General features: G+C 38.2%; 1 protein-coding gene across 18 annotated transcripts in view; it reads right to left on the reverse strand.

Moving 5' to 3' along the window:
* Nucleotides 1-15,770, reverse strand: part of TCF12 (transcription factor 12) — a 165,292-nt gene that overhangs the window by 21,465 nt on the left and 128,057 nt on the right. For all 18 annotated transcript variants that reach the window (XM_083851151.1, XM_083851138.1, XM_083851149.1 and 15 more), the window contains 5 exons: nt 9,155-9,260; nt 7,844-7,983; nt 7,368-7,512; nt 5,900-5,964; nt 1,700-1,778 (listed from right to left, as the gene is read on the reverse strand). In XM_083851151.1, the coding sequence (XP_083707277.1) occupies nt 1,700-1,778; nt 5,900-5,964; nt 7,368-7,512; nt 7,844-7,983; nt 9,155-9,260 (535 nt within the window). The remainder of the gene's footprint in view (nt 1-1,699; nt 1,779-5,899; nt 5,965-7,367; nt 7,513-7,843; nt 7,984-9,154; nt 9,261-15,770) is intronic.

A 15,770-nucleotide genomic window follows, 5' to 3' on the forward strand; every position in this document is an offset into this window, starting at 1 on the left:
AGGAGGGGAGTGTGTGTAATTGTAAAGCAGATGCGAAGTTTGTGGCTGAGAAGGATTTCAGTATTATTTGCTTTTATAAACTACTGTCTTAGCCACCAGAATCCAGAGTAAAGAATGCAAATCAATGTGCAAATTGTGGAGTTTCATGTTTGATAAAGGTTCCAACAAAGGCATCAACAGACAAAGGGAAACCCCATGTTTTAGAGACCTCAAAACCTGAGGTCTGAATTCTAAAAACATAATTTAGTTAGCTCTTTCATGCTCAAATTTATGTGTGGTATCTAGTCAGGGAACTTAAACTGGGAGCTTCAATTTGCAAATACTTTGAGATGTTGGAACTTTTCTTCCAGCCACAGAGCCATTTACAACATTTGCTTTCATGCTAGCAAGAAAAGAATAGTTTTTTTCTGGTCTGACCTGCCTTTTCAGCACAATAAGGATACACAAGACATTTTTGCCAACAGTAATCACTAAATCAAAAACCCCATTAATCCCATCATTACTCAATTTAACATGGATTTTCCAGTTACAGGAAAAATGCCAAAAGCAGCTGTTCAGGTATGCCATGTCAGATATTCACTAATCCATTAAGTCCACAGAAAACCAGAACAGTCCTCATTAAACACTGGTGAAATACAAATGATGCAAGTTTTGAGTGATGTTATATACACAGATATGCATATTCATATATGTATGCATATGACTGTACTTTGCATGCAATAACTTTAGTGATTTATTCACCTAGATTACATAAGTTTTCAGCTACACTCATTTTGTACATCTTTCACTACAAGTTAATTTTATTAAAAAGAAAACAAAAAACAACTCCTGGAAAACGGTGACCAACAGACAGGAATCCGTAGGAATATGCTAAACAACAGAGAATGGGAAATGTTTTATAAACTTTAAATTGAACTATAGGAAAGAACAGGGTTAAAGTTACATCATCTTGCTTGTAATTCTAGTTCTTTGTTAAACAACAAATTTAAGTCAATGGAGCTTTCACAGTCCTCTCTGTATGGAGAACAGCTGTTCAACTTTTACTAGACAGCTGAGGCCACAGTGTCTGTGAAAGCTGCACAACCCACTAATAGCTGCAGGCAGCTGCCTACAGTTCATCTCCACGCTGGAATGCTTCTTTCCACATTCACACCAGTAACACACAAAGCACAGGTGACAGAGGTGGCTGCAATACAGCACATTTATTTTGAAAAATGCCAGAAATTCTCCTGTGGAATGAAAGCATTCGTGAAAGATATGAATGAAAAGCTATCCTGTGTAAAAAATGGATGTTCTCACAGACTACTCTATTTTTCAGAGAGGGAACAAACACCTGCTGTGTTTCTCAGTGCAAGTTGCCACAGTTTTTACATATAGTTTCAAAAACAGCAACATAAACAACAAATAACTCACTGCTTTCTCTCCAATGGTACGTATCTGTCCAGATATTATCATAGCTATGATAGTATATGGTTACTCAGTGTTTTCAAAGATTGTTTTAGTTGAGCTAATTTTCAAAGCCAGTTGCCAGGATCTAAGTGAATGCCCATAACAAAATATTTACAAATTTAGATCCAGTGCAACGGAAAAATAAAATATAGAAGTAATTACTCAAGGAAGCTACTGCTGATTTCATGGTGATTCCAAGGAGGCTGTGTTCAAAAAACAAACAAGTTATTGACAAATAGTTAGTCTCTACCTGTAAGAGGTGATGGTGATCCAACTGGTGTTGATGGATTTGATGGAAAACTACTGCTGGTATGATCAGGAGAATAAATCTAAGAACAGACAAGATGGTTTTATATCAGTACATGTCAGAATACACAGTAAAAGAGCTGTGCTTTACTATGTTCTGAAAACATCTAGAGAACTTTAAGGTAGTTGTCAAAATAATCATAGCCCGCATTTGATAATGACACAAAATCGAACTTCCTCATACTTTACCAATAGCACAAACTACAGCTTTTTAATCACAGAAGGGGAATTATAAATGAGTTACCAGTACGCAGATAATTACAACAAACAGACCTTCACAAAGTGAGGAAAAACAACTTCCCAGTCTTAAGAGAGAAATTTTATCAGTCACATTCATCTAAAAATTAAAATTAAAAATTAATTCTTCAGAAGAGAAAACGGGGGGAAAGCATTCAGCTCTCATTACTACTGGTGCCTCTCAAATAAAAAGCACCAGAAACGTTGTTGCTGTTTGTACATATTGCAGCGCATACAGTTTTTCTCTCTGATTTCTGTATCAATTGCTCCCTTAAGATAATAAACCTCCAATTGCAACAATTTATTCCTTGTTATTAATGTCATAAAAAGTCCTGACAAAAAATACAAGACACAACATTCAAAGCTTTAATCTGAAAATTTCAGAAGTCTCCAGAAAATCATTTTGCAAAGGGAATTAAATAGGTTTAGAAGCTAGCTATGGACTTCAGAACATGTTTCTTATGGGTCACCAGTTCAAACCTGTTTTACTTGAGCAGAGACCGGAATTTGTTAGTCATCAGATGGCAGTTAAAAAAAAAAAAAAAAAAATCTTCACTGGCAGTGCGGCTGATGTCTCTTCACACAGACAATATGACAGTTCAACATTTAGCTGACAATAAACTGGGACTTGGTTAAGTTGCATATTGTATTTTGTGAAGTGACAACCAAGATGCAAAAAACCACCTGCTTCGTCCTGGCCTATCACAGATTAGGAAAGACCATCGCCTCCTTAATAAAACACCTCATCCCTTTCGTACATGCTACAAAAATCATACTTAGGAGAACAAACTACATCACTATAAAAGAAACCCCGGTCAGGCACTCAGTGCCAGTCTGAGAACTGTCAAGTTCCACAGACAGATAAAAAGATAATGAAAAAATAAAATTCTGTCAGAATAACAAAGGAGCTCACGCTTTGTTTGGAACTGATTGTTTTCCAGCACTTCACCTGCCCATTTTATTTCACTGTATTTTATAATCATCAGCAGCAGCCACAGTAGAAGAAGCCACCAATAAAACACGAAGTCAGAATTCATCCCGCAAGCAGTCCCTGGCTGCCGTACTGTTAAATGACCAATGATGAACAACCCTGACACCTTCTGCCAGGCTTAAACGGTAACATGACTCATTTTACTGCAACAAATGAGACTCCTCCTCCCATCAGTCATGGTCCATTCCAATCAGCAGGGTGCCAATATGCCAGGGTCTAATGAAAAGGCGCTTAGACAAAAGCCACACAATTGAGAGCCTGCAGAGCCAAACCTCAGAGCTGTTAGTCCAATTTTTTAAACACTACAGTGTACATTTCAGTTAGGCTTTGTTATGCTAATGTTATTGAGTCTAAAGCAACAAAGAAACTTAATTCATGAATTACTTTTAGAAGTCAACTTCCCTACATTTTCTTTTCTTTTGTTAGGGGACCAGTGGCTATTTAACTACCCGATGGTACAAAGGCCTTTACCCTGGTTCTAAGGTAGGAATCAAAACATAAGTTATCACAAAGAGCTCTGATATCATCAACAAAGTTAAACAGTCCTCCTGTTTGATCTCCTCTAAATTAAAGACCAAGTGTTTTGATTTGGCATTAGGCAATGAAATAAACCAGATGTTTCTCCTGCCATATAACCCTCCATGGGCACAATCTTAAAGGGTTATTGTCTGGCAAATGTTCAGGGAAACACATTAGAAATGGCACGAATACCCAGATTTTCCTTTCTTTCTATCTACACTAGTTCATTATCCAAACTAATGCATAATCCACAGGGCTTTGGGAACTTTGTGTAAATACTTTCATGTACAATTCTCTTTCTTGCCTACTCTGAGATTAAGACCACAATTATCCAGGCTTAAACCTAAAATAAAAGAACCTTTGCAAATGTATTATCTGGCCTTACATGTTTAATCACATACTATTCTGCATGGTCTTTAATACCTAAACTGAAGAACAAATGTCGTATCCTCTGATGTTTCGCACATGAAAGGCCTATTGTAAGATGTGCACCAACAGAATTTTAGAACTAGAAATTCCTCTCAGCAGTTGCAGCGGTAGCATTCAGAATCCTAGCAGAAAGCCATACTGTGCCTTCTCCAATAGAAGTCCAGACAGCTGCAGTATTTAACTGAAACTTTGTCCAACCAGACAAGTACCGGGGCTTACTACCCACCAGACTGATGCGGGCTAAGTTGTTGGGCAGGGGCAGAGGAGCTCCCTCCTCCCCGCAGCAGGGCCGGGCGAGCTGCCCTCCCTCCTGAAGGAGCTCAGGAAGCGTGCTGGGGGCGTGCGTGTTGGGGCGCGGGGGGAGCAGATGGATGAGGCGAGGGATTTGAAGTGTGCAGACTATGGCATGCACTGATAGAGCAGATGGAATGCATCACCATCAGCTCCGACAGAAATGATTTATGGAATGACCTGGCTGCTCCTGCCAAGCAGCAACACGGGATGACAGAAACAAGTTTCTATGACAACCAAAGCCCACCCACCAGTTAGATTAAACATTTCTGCCCTGACTTCCACTCCCAATACATTTAGAATTCTTCTCAAAACACCATCCTAGATTTCTCAAGCTAGGGACTTGGGCAAAGACACCTGGGGATCTTTCAAATAGGAAAACAATAAAAAGACAAGAAAAAATGTTAAAAAAAGGAGAGCAATGGAAAGCATCACAAAGTCCCACAGGTCTTGCTGGCCGACATGTCAAATTTAAAACAAATTTTGGTCGGGCTGCAGAACAACAGACATCCTAAAACATCTGTAGAGTAATGGACAGCCTAAAGTGTGTAAGCATCGCATTTCCAGGAGCCAAAATGATCCCAGTTCTTTTCTGACAGGTCTCAAACAGACAAAAAGGAGTGTTAATTGCCCTCTGTGCTTGCATGTTGTTGTATACTTGCTGAAGCCCCAAAAGCAACAGAGACAACCTTTTTCTCCTCGAAGCCAGCAGGTCACAGTTCTCCTACCCAATATGGACATTACAGCCATTATCAGATCTGGTGATCATTTAACATTTGACCCTTTGAGGGATGCAGAGTAATAGGATCTTTACGACTATGCACATTTCCATTTGCTGGTATGAGGTAAGAGAAGTAGAATGCAACCCAGGAACGGTCTTTTGGGGCTGCATAGTAGTCAATTATTTCTTTTGAATCAGTCTATTTGCTAAGCACAAGTAGTACAAAGCGCTTCCCCAGTCACCGCTTGTAAGTCTGAAAATTCTCATATAATGAGAATTAAGTCAGATACTGAGTACAAGACCTATTTTCAAAACAATCTGTATCAATTAATTACCGTTTCAAAGAAATTATTTCTTCATTTAACTGTATTAACACAGAAATAATCACTGTAAACATGCATATGTAAACATAGCATTACATTGTTAGCAGACTGGAGACACTTGCAATGTTTTACATGACGCCAGCAAGGGTTAAAATTCAAACTTCATGCACATATAGCATTTTAAAGCGTGTTCCATAAGTTATAGTTATACAAGACAGCATTCAAAACCTCTCAGGTTTATAAGGCCACTGAGAATGTATTTTGAACCTTGAGGCAAGATGTGCTGTAAGAGTAACGTTAGAAATATATGACTAACTAGAACTCTATAGAAAATAAAATTGAAATCTAAACTTTTTTATGATTATCTTTTACTTCGTATAAACAACTTTCTTTTTTCAGAAGACCAAAAAATCTAGGACATATGCTGTTTGAAAATAAGTCAAAACTTGTCTTCTACAAATAAAAGCATCGTTTTTCACTTGCATCCTTGTGGATGATTATCTCGTATATAGCATAGAACATTATCTTCATACATGACCCCCCCCCCCATTTGATAATACAAAATGAACACAAATAATGGAAGCTATGATAAAAACACATCATTTAAGATCTGAATATTTAACTTTTACTCACAGATGCCAATGCCTTTCCAAGCGCATCACCTGTCTGTGAGCTTCCAGCACCATTTCCTCTGTTTCCTGTAACATGGAAAGCAAACCAACACTTATTTTTCAAGCTGAACATCTATTTCCTTCTTATTTTTATTCATCACATACAGTTGAGCAACCACTCTTTAAATGGAGATTCTGACGAAGTCAGTGTGAGTAGAATCAGTTCTCATTGTACTTAAAAATTTCATTAAAACAATTAAATATATATGCTCTCCTCTTAAAAGTCAAACACAGTATCACCATAATAACTGTAGGACCAACAAGTATACGTAGTTAGAAAAAAGACCAAAATTGCTGTCTAAGATCACAGACTGATTTCTTTTCACATTTCATTGAAAATAGAAATACTAATTATATCATTGTAGCTTATTCCTAAACTGCTATCACTGAAGTGCTGCACATTTCATTAACTCTAGAAGCTGAATGCATTGAATAGCTCCTTGCACATCTCCTTGTTCCCCTGTTCTAGTTCCCTATATTATACTCTCATGTTTATTTTAGAAAATCCCTGAAAAGATCTTAACCGCCAAGCTTCTGCCACTCCTGTCATTAGTTGCACGTCAGCAGCTTGATGTGCCCTTTTGCTCCAAACACCAAAACAAGAGAATGTCTGAAGACCTAACCGTTATAAACATAGGAAGGACCTAAATCCTCTGAAATCTCATTTACTGTATAAGATAGACCCTTTAAAGTGAATCTCCTTTCTGCAATAATCAACTTCTAATGTCAAAAAAATTGTATTTGATGTGAATGTGAACCATTCAAACCAGAAATCCAAATCATCCAACACTTGCCATTTAAAACATCTTCCCAAATCCAAGCCAATACAGTCACTCTAACTAAATTCTGCTTAGTTTAAATGAAGCCTAGTGCAAATCCCATCAAACTGAAAAAGGTCACCTACAACCATTTAATTTCTACATCTGTATCTAAATAGATGTAGTGCATCATCACATCTACAATCTTCAGGTGAAAAAAAAGAAAAAAAGGCACACTGTGAATAGAGGAAGCATATTTCATTTCTGCTAACTCTTCCCAAGCTGATCAAAAGGATGAGGAAGGAAAGAGATCAAAACATGTCATATTTAAGTAAGTACAAGGAACAGATCATCTTACTATATTTCGTGCTTTCTAGGCAAGCACAGAAGAGGTTAAACCAGCCACCATACTGGCTACTCAGTAATCTCCAAATCAGTTAAGGGAGGAATTTATGATACAGTTTATAAAGCTCCCTGAAGCCCAAAGAAACAGTCTTCCTGCCTTTTTCCAGCACACTACATTGGGGAAATGGCAGCTCTGAAAACTGTAACACCAGTACTACTTATATGAACATAATTTATTAACTTTGTGCATGTTGCAGTCCTAAATTTCATTTTCTTGTAAATTAAAAAAAAAAAAGCAGGAAGAACAATGCAGGAAGAATTTTTTACCCAGAATATTATCTGATCCGTTGACAGGTGGAGTGTGTGAGGCAGCTACATAAGGTGAACTGCTGGTACTGCCACGATGGAAGCTAGACATTGGAGGAAGACTGGCATTTATATCTGTAGGTGAGACTGAATGCGGGGGATAGCTCTAGAGAAAAGAGAAACAGACATAAGACATAAAGTTGTCTTCACATAAACGTTGATATTGTAAGATATTAAATACATAACAGCCAGCTCTTTATTAAGGAAAGGGACTTACCCATCCTCTGAACAGACCACTATACAGACACAACTTTTACTTATACAATAAACATAAATAAAAGAACGTTATTCTGGCATAGTAAGTCAGAATAATGACTTTTCTTTCTGACAACCAAGTTTTTAACTGATATACATGAGGAGCAAACAAAAAACAAATTCCTGTAAATGAGATCTCCATATACAAGCACAACTACATTAACCCACGCTGCATAACTTACCAAACGGTCATGTGTGTGCAGGCTGCCATAACTGCTGGACTGGGACATGTGGGACGAGGAGCCTCCCAGCATTCCACCGTAGCCAGGCTGGCTCATGCCATTGGATGAACTCCAGAGGTCAGAAGAGTTGTGGGTCCCATCTTTTTTTTTTTTTTTTTTTTTAAAAATACATACACACATTTAATAACAAAGAAAAAAAGAATACATTTCATGAAGAGTGGTATTGAATTCTACTTTCTTTTACAAAATTATTTTAAAAGAATACATGGTTCAGCTACTCAGACGAACATCAGCAGGAAAATGGTGGCTAGTTTATACTGTCTTCTATTTTTCTATCACCACACTGTTGCTATATTTATAAAAAACAAAACAAAAAAACAGCAGAGGCTTTATAGCTGAAATGCAATCCAACCACAGCTGAGAAAATACCAAGTACTTCTGCTAATTACATAGACCTTCAGTAGGGCCAGATTTATATCAAGAGTGTTGATAAAAATTCCAGACTAGAAGAAATAATAAAAAGGGGGTGGAAGGGAGAGAAGTTTGGCTAAGCAGAGCTCATCATAAACATACAGTGCAAAACAGCTATTAATCTAAAACAAGTAATTTATAGTCTAAAATACCTTAGTACCATAAAAATATGAAAACATTCCATAATAGCAGATTTAAGCAACTGAAATTACTACATTACGTAAGCCTTTAACCGAGGCATATCAATGCAGCTTTCCTTCTGCAGTACAAACTGAAGTGCTCTGTAAATTCCTGCACTTAGAGGCCATGCTTTCAATATGCTCCAAAACCCCAACAGACTACAGCATGAGCTACTTGTATGACGTGAGGCCAAGGAAATGAATTCTGCTCTCATTTTGTTCAATTCAATCCCCGCCCTCCCCCCCCCCCCTTTTTTTTGCATGCTGGATACACAAGCATTTGAGCAGTTGGACTGTTAGCTGATATTCTACAGTCAAATTCCGGAACAGTCAAGAAGCCCTCACCTCATTTTTCTCTATCACTCCAGTGTGCTGCTCTGAAGCCCCTACAAATCAAAGGATGGGGGATTCTGTCCATCTGGCCTGGTGTATAATCCCCTTAAATTTCAGTCAGCAATTAATGTCATGAGAAAAACTTTAAATCAACAGACAGCTCCCTTCATCTAACTGTTTTAGAAGTATATAAAACTTAGCTGTAAGATCTAGAACAGTGTATCACCTTTAAGTTTCCCCACTCATTCTGTGTAACAGTGGCTAACTTCAAATTTTTGCCTAAAGGACAAGTTATACCTTACCCATATACTTAAATCTTTTTACTTACCTTGCATAAAGAAAGTGCTAGCAAACATACTGCTTGGTGGCTTAGGAGACGGGTAACTTGGAGATTCTCTGTTGAAATCATCAGAACTCGGGGATGGTGCATACACCTAAATATTGGAAAGCAATAAAAGCACTTCAGTAATATTTGGGTGTCATGCATTAAGAAATCCAGAACAGCATACACACGCAGAAAACTAAATAAAAAAAAGAACAGTGTAGCAAGCTGCAGCATTTGTTGCCCTTGTTTTATTTGCTTTTTAGCAAGTTGCCACAGTACAGTGGAACTACAGTAGAATGATCCCAACAACACGCTTTCTGGTGTGCCAACTCAGCCAGGTGGCCTGATAAAAGCTTGAATGCTGATTTTGCTTTCTAAGTGCATGACTCGCACAGACTTGTTGCTCAAGATTAAAAAAAAAAAAAAGCACCAAGATAAAACAACTGGGCCCCAAACAAATTTACTTTAAAACTACTCAATGCCTGTTTGAATATTTAACTAGTTGGCATCCCAACAATCAGAAAGAAAAAGAACATCCAGTGACAAATGGAAGGACTTTTAACGCAACTGTTTTACCAACCATTCAAAACCTTGCACCCCTTTGTAAAGTCATCAAAAATAAACGTAAGGCAAGACTTGCAGAATAATCTTCAAACTGCAACACCGAGCTAGTTCTTCCTTCACACTGGCCTAGCATTAAAGAAAGCCAGCGTCATTCTTTTTTCAGTGTAACACACTGGAATGACTAACCTCGACCTCCAAACAATTTTCTTAACAAATCAAAAATTTTAAGAAGCCAAATAAGCATAATGGTTAGAAGTTTCCACTTTAGGGACTCTAAATATATGTATGTGTGCACACGCGTGTAAAACATATTCAGGACTAAGTAATTCTAATCAACAAAGCCGGCATTCAGTCTCAAGGACTCTACCCACAATCGTGTTTTTTCTAAGCAACGCTACTTCTCCGTAACAGTAATGTGGTCAATATACCAAATACTGCAATATGACTAGCATAAGCTGAAAAGATTTATTCAAAAAGGGCAAATTAATAAACGTGATAGCAAAGAACATCCAAGTGCAACATGGAACCCTAATCATTTTTTGCTACAAAGTAAAAAATGCAGGACTTCTATTTGTAAATCATTCACCTTACTTGTAAACACAATGCTTTAGATAATATAAACACATATTATTAAAAATAATTTTAAAACTTCAAAACCCAGATAGCGCGCTGTGCCCTAAAACTCAGCAGTGCACATTTTTATCTATTCCTATGCAAATACAGGCCTACGTATGCATCTACAACATTCACCTCTCTCCTTTCTTTCTGGTACACGGTGTTTACCAAGCAAGAGAAGGGATAGGAAAAACAAGCCAGCCAACAAAAAAGCTAAGTCTGCTAAAAGAGAACTATTGTTCTCTGGAAGGGTGAATGTTCTGATACGGATATTTAGAAAGTGAAGTGGGTAAGTCCCTGCCTTCATTTGCATACCAATACCCCTCCTCCCTACTCCCAAATGCTTTCCTAGCCTGCTGTTGTCAGACCAAATGGTTGGGCATGTGCCTGCAGACAGCGCTCCTTTATATTAGGGGGCTGCTTTACCACTCTCGTTTTACATCAACAGAATTTCAATAAAACCCATCAAGCTGCAGTGGCATCAGCGCAAGGGCACAGAGAACTAAGCTAGGGCACGTTTGCGGATACAAACCATGCAGTGAAACCAGCAGGTAACAAGAGACCTGATAAAAAGGAGTCAAGTGCAAAACTTGGGACTTTGAGCTGCATGTTTGTTTTTAAATTTGAATTTTGAATCAAAATAGAGGGAAAAAAAGCTATTTTAGGAAAGAAAGCCTTTCCGAGGAGCTTTTGTTCAATATTTTACTTGCAAATTTTAGATTTCTCGAATAAGTGTAAAATAGAGATGCTCATCAAATCTGAGTGACAGAATGACAATACGTTATAAGCAACGTTAGCAGTACATATGTATTTACTATATATGATGAATGCATGTATATTCCCTGCCTCTGACATATTTTAACAGAAATGTCACTCTGTCAAATTGTAAATACTCGCAGTCGTACGACTGCAAACATATTAGGCAAAATTGGGCTTAATTTACAAGTTCTGCTGTGCAGAATAACGCAGCATATGCTATAGCTGATGGAAAATCTATCACTGTCACAGGACAGCAGTGGAAACAAAGCTTTATGACATTTAGCACTGACAAGAAGATGTACACTGATAAATGTGAAATAATCTACAATTACGAATTATACTTTTAAACCATGGTATCAATGAGATTTGTAAACGTAAGCTTCAGACTGCAATTTTAATGTTTTAGATTAATTTGATTTCCAAAAACTGATCAAACACCACCTCAAAAGGCAAATTGAGCTGAAAACCTTGTACAAACGTATCATTTACAGATATGTATGTACAAGCCATTAACATAACAAAAATGTTATGAATTGTGTCAAAGTAAGAGAAGCCCTTTCAAATAGCTACATGAAAGTCCTCGCACAGACACACAACTTTTATAGAGTTTCTGCTTGTTTTGGTATCTTAGCTATAGATTGCAAAAACATAGCTGCTATGTTATGAAGCTGCACTTGTGCCAGTCTAGATCTTTCAGATCAAAGAGCTCTTGCGGCAAAACACAACTGATGTGGTCTCAAAGACTTCATTAACTCCAGATGTGGGGAAATAGCCAGCCAATTCCACAAAAGGAGCAAGTCTCTTTTAGTTACAATCAGAACTACCCACAAATTAAAACCAGGCCTCTGATGTCATCTGATCACCTGCAGATGAGCACCAGGTTTTTTTCTGGTTAATGACCTAATCATAATTTTTTATGTTGTGTTACTACAAACAAAATTTAAAAGCAAAGGAGAGGATTTACTAAGATTAACCTGAAGTCCATCAGATGCAAAATAACTTTTTTTTTAAAAACCCAAAAAGTTGATGGTATGCCATCCTAATGCCATCCTAAGTTGGGAAGCGATGTATTAGGTTGACCAGCTCGCTGGCTCCCAAAGCCCCACTTGCATTAGGACCAGCCCAGCAGAACACAGCCTGCCGGAGGCCAGGCGAGCTGCTCTGCAGCGAGGCAGCCTGTGCCCTACTTAAAGGGCTTCTCTTCTGCGACAGCTGAGTAAGGCAGTTATAAATATGACGTGGCTGCTCAAGACAGCCTCTTCTAGCTATTAAACTGATAACAGTGACATCCAGGAGGTATCAAGCCAGTTTTTCCTGGCTGACATTCCCCCAAAGACAAGGAATACTGTTAAAAGGTCACCCCGTCTCCTTGGAAGCCGGCGCTCCCCAGCAGGTAGGAGAAGAACCCACCTTCTAATCCCCTTAAATGCACTACACCCAAAGGCACAGGATGTGCCTCTCAACTGACAAGCACAACGCTCTCGATTATGAATGGGAAATTCCCTTCCAATAAACACATGCCAAGAAGAGTTTTTTAAATGACTTATCAAGTGGAGGACTCAACTCTTTTTGGAGCTGTGCTAGAATACACATTAATCCTAACAGCGCAGTACTTCTGGAGGCTGGATGGCCTCCGAAGAGGGAAGTAGGACAAATAAGCTGCAAAGAACATCAAATCATAGACCCACTTCTGTCTCTTCCACACCCGACACTGTTTCGCATTTCTCCAGTGGGAAAGGCAGGATGACAACAAAGATTTTTTTGAGGGTGGGGAGCTGACTTCCAGAACGTAGTGCTGAGCAGGCTGGATCTGTACGACAGCAGTTTAGGCAAAGCATATGCACCGTCCAGTTCTCAAATCTGCCTTTGTTCTCAACATATTCAATGAACACTGCCACAGAACTTAGCCCCAACCTAATACATCTAAGAGAAGTCAAAGGATTACACAACGTGCTTCTATTTACAAGTGCCAGTAAACAAACATTAACTTGAAAATTTGGGGTTAGCAAATTTTACTCTAAGTAAAGCTTCCAAGTCTCATTCTATAAATGCATTTAACAAATACAACACTTAGAGTCTTCCTGTTGGCATACTTCTTCTCAGGCAATTCTCCCTTAATCTGTTTCAAATTCTTAAATATTTATCAATGTTTAATATTAATGTTAAAAGCAGATTAAAAAATAGCAACGAAGCAATCAAAGCTTACTTCTGATGAGCTCATGCTATCTCAGGACCAAGTCTCCCATGATGCTTACTATTTATGAAATTACAAATTATGTTACTCATTTAATTCTATTTATTAACAATTCTTGGAAGTCCTGGGAAATATTTAGGAAGCTGCAGGAGAGACAATTTTTTGAATCCAGTAGAAATGGATAACCTTCTCTGTAGCTTGTAAACTCTGCTAACTAGCCCAGCTACATTCCATCAGCATCAGTCATGCACTAAGCAAGTGTGTGCCGATGAATGATTTGTACATGTGGCAAAATTTTACAGTGTATTATCTGCAGGTTTTGCCACAAAAGCTAATTCTGCTGAAAGGCAGCTCTGGGAAAAAAGGAGACTTGTTTTCTTGTTTATTATATTTCTGACAGAACCACGTACTAAAACTTTAGGAATGTAGAACAGTAATTACTTTTCCCTTCACTATTTTACAGCGAGACAGAAATTGCCAAAAGCACAGCTGAATTTTTTAGTTGATATTTAAGCAAGATGATAAAATGGAGAAGAGCTCTAATACACAAACAAGATCAGTACACCACATCCTAAATCCTACTTTTTGTTTCCAATACCAGGTGTAAAGGCTCATATATTTTAAAACCTCTTCTCACCACCCAGAAAGAAAATAAAACAGTCCTCAAAGAAAACAGAGCATCTGTCTCGCCCGCAAATCTAACCATAATTTTTAAGGATGGTATAAAATTCAAACTCCTTGAAGCAGCTAAACTGAATTCCATCTTAAATAAATGTTTACGCAGTTTAGGCGTGCTATACATGCCTATTTGGGTATTTTTGAAATGCAGAATCCTACTGCAATGACACAGGCTTCCTAGCTTCTTCCCCAGCAAACGATAATTTTGAAGTCATGTTAAAATGTGATAGGCCAACTTACCCAAAATCCCAGTCAGGATACAGAAATGTTTTGGTTTGTTCTTTTGATTTTATTTTTTAAATCGTAGTGTGACGACAGGGGGAGGAAAAAAACTTAAGGCGACAGGAAAAACAAAAATAAATGTGTGTGTAATGCTTGAAGATTCCTTTTCCGTTTACTAGAACAGCAAAGACCTCTTCCCCACGCTTTTCTAACTACACTGTTACTAAAGAATGCATACAACTAAGTCTTCAAAAATTCCTATTAAAAACAGATTTTCAAAGAAACAAAAACAAAAGTTAAAACAAATAGCCTGTTTCTTAACCTGTTCCCTGAATTTCAGAAAGCTTTCGTAGCTGTGCAAGGAATCCCCCTCACCACCAGTGACCACAGGAAGATACGGCAGTAGAGATACAATCGTATCTTTTGTATTTGATGATTTTTTCCCAGAACTCGCTAGTAGGCTCAGTTTCTGGACTTGCGACAGACTGCTGCATTTCTACAAACGGACCTCAACATGAATGTCATTTCTGAAAGCAAAACCATGGAACAAATGGGTGTGCTCACATTTTGAGAAAAATAGAACCGTCCAACCCAGCACCTGAGCCCATCCCTAGCTGCTTTCATTTGCCCAAGGAAATGGACACAACCTATGCTCCACAGCATCGATAAGGCTTGCTGCAGACAAGACCCTCTTCTGGCAGGGGACCACTGCTCAGTAAGTTGGCAGTTTAACCCAGTGGAGTGGAGCAGAGAAAACTCTCGGGCTGATGCACTGAACTCGTGGTACATTTTTGGAGGGGTGGGGAGGGGAGGGGAAAAGGGAAGGGTGAGGAACAGAAGAAATCCAGCTGACCAGCGTTTCCTACCTCTCTTTATTCAATGTCCATAGCAGCGTACCCCTAGAGATTTTCCAGATGATCTTCTATTTATCCTGACTTACAAATGTTAGCTTTGACCTTGTCTAAGTTGCTGTGGGCAGCATATGGCACAGAACAGATTTAATTGTACTTTTCTCCCTGTATACTAACTGGCCCAATACTAATAAAAGCAGAATTGAATAATAATTCTTCGCACCTGGTCGCTCAAAAATTTACAAACCGAAAACACTTTCCATTGCTGTTAAAAGACGTGGTACGTTATTTATTGCATTACAGCAACAGACAGGCATGCTGTCATGTCACCTAAGCATTTTCCAAATTATTAAATACTTTTCTTGATGTTATAACTCTGATAGCAATGGCTACAAGACAGCTTCTTCACTAAAAAGTACTCAATACACATCCACATACTCGCACCTGTATTTGTCCATATCTACATGTCACATACACGTATATACACAGACATGTTTATAAATAACCTTTTGCACTCAAAATTTTCAATACACAAGCTAGCTTACAAAAAACAGAATCACAACGCATTACATATATTTAAAAGTTGCATCTTGTCATTTTTTTCTGCACTTTTTCATAGGTATTGCAAAAATTCACTGCAAAAGATGCAGTAACTCCATCTTCGTAAAGGGATCATTGAAACCTCAGCTTATGCTGAGAAAAAGCGATGTTTACTCAACAATAAAACATCCATAGA

Source organism: Anser anser, assembly GCF_964211835.1.
Source record: "Anser anser genome assembly, chromosome: 10".
NCBI classification, from domain to species: Eukaryota; Metazoa; Chordata; class Aves; order Anseriformes; family Anatidae; genus Anser; species Anser anser.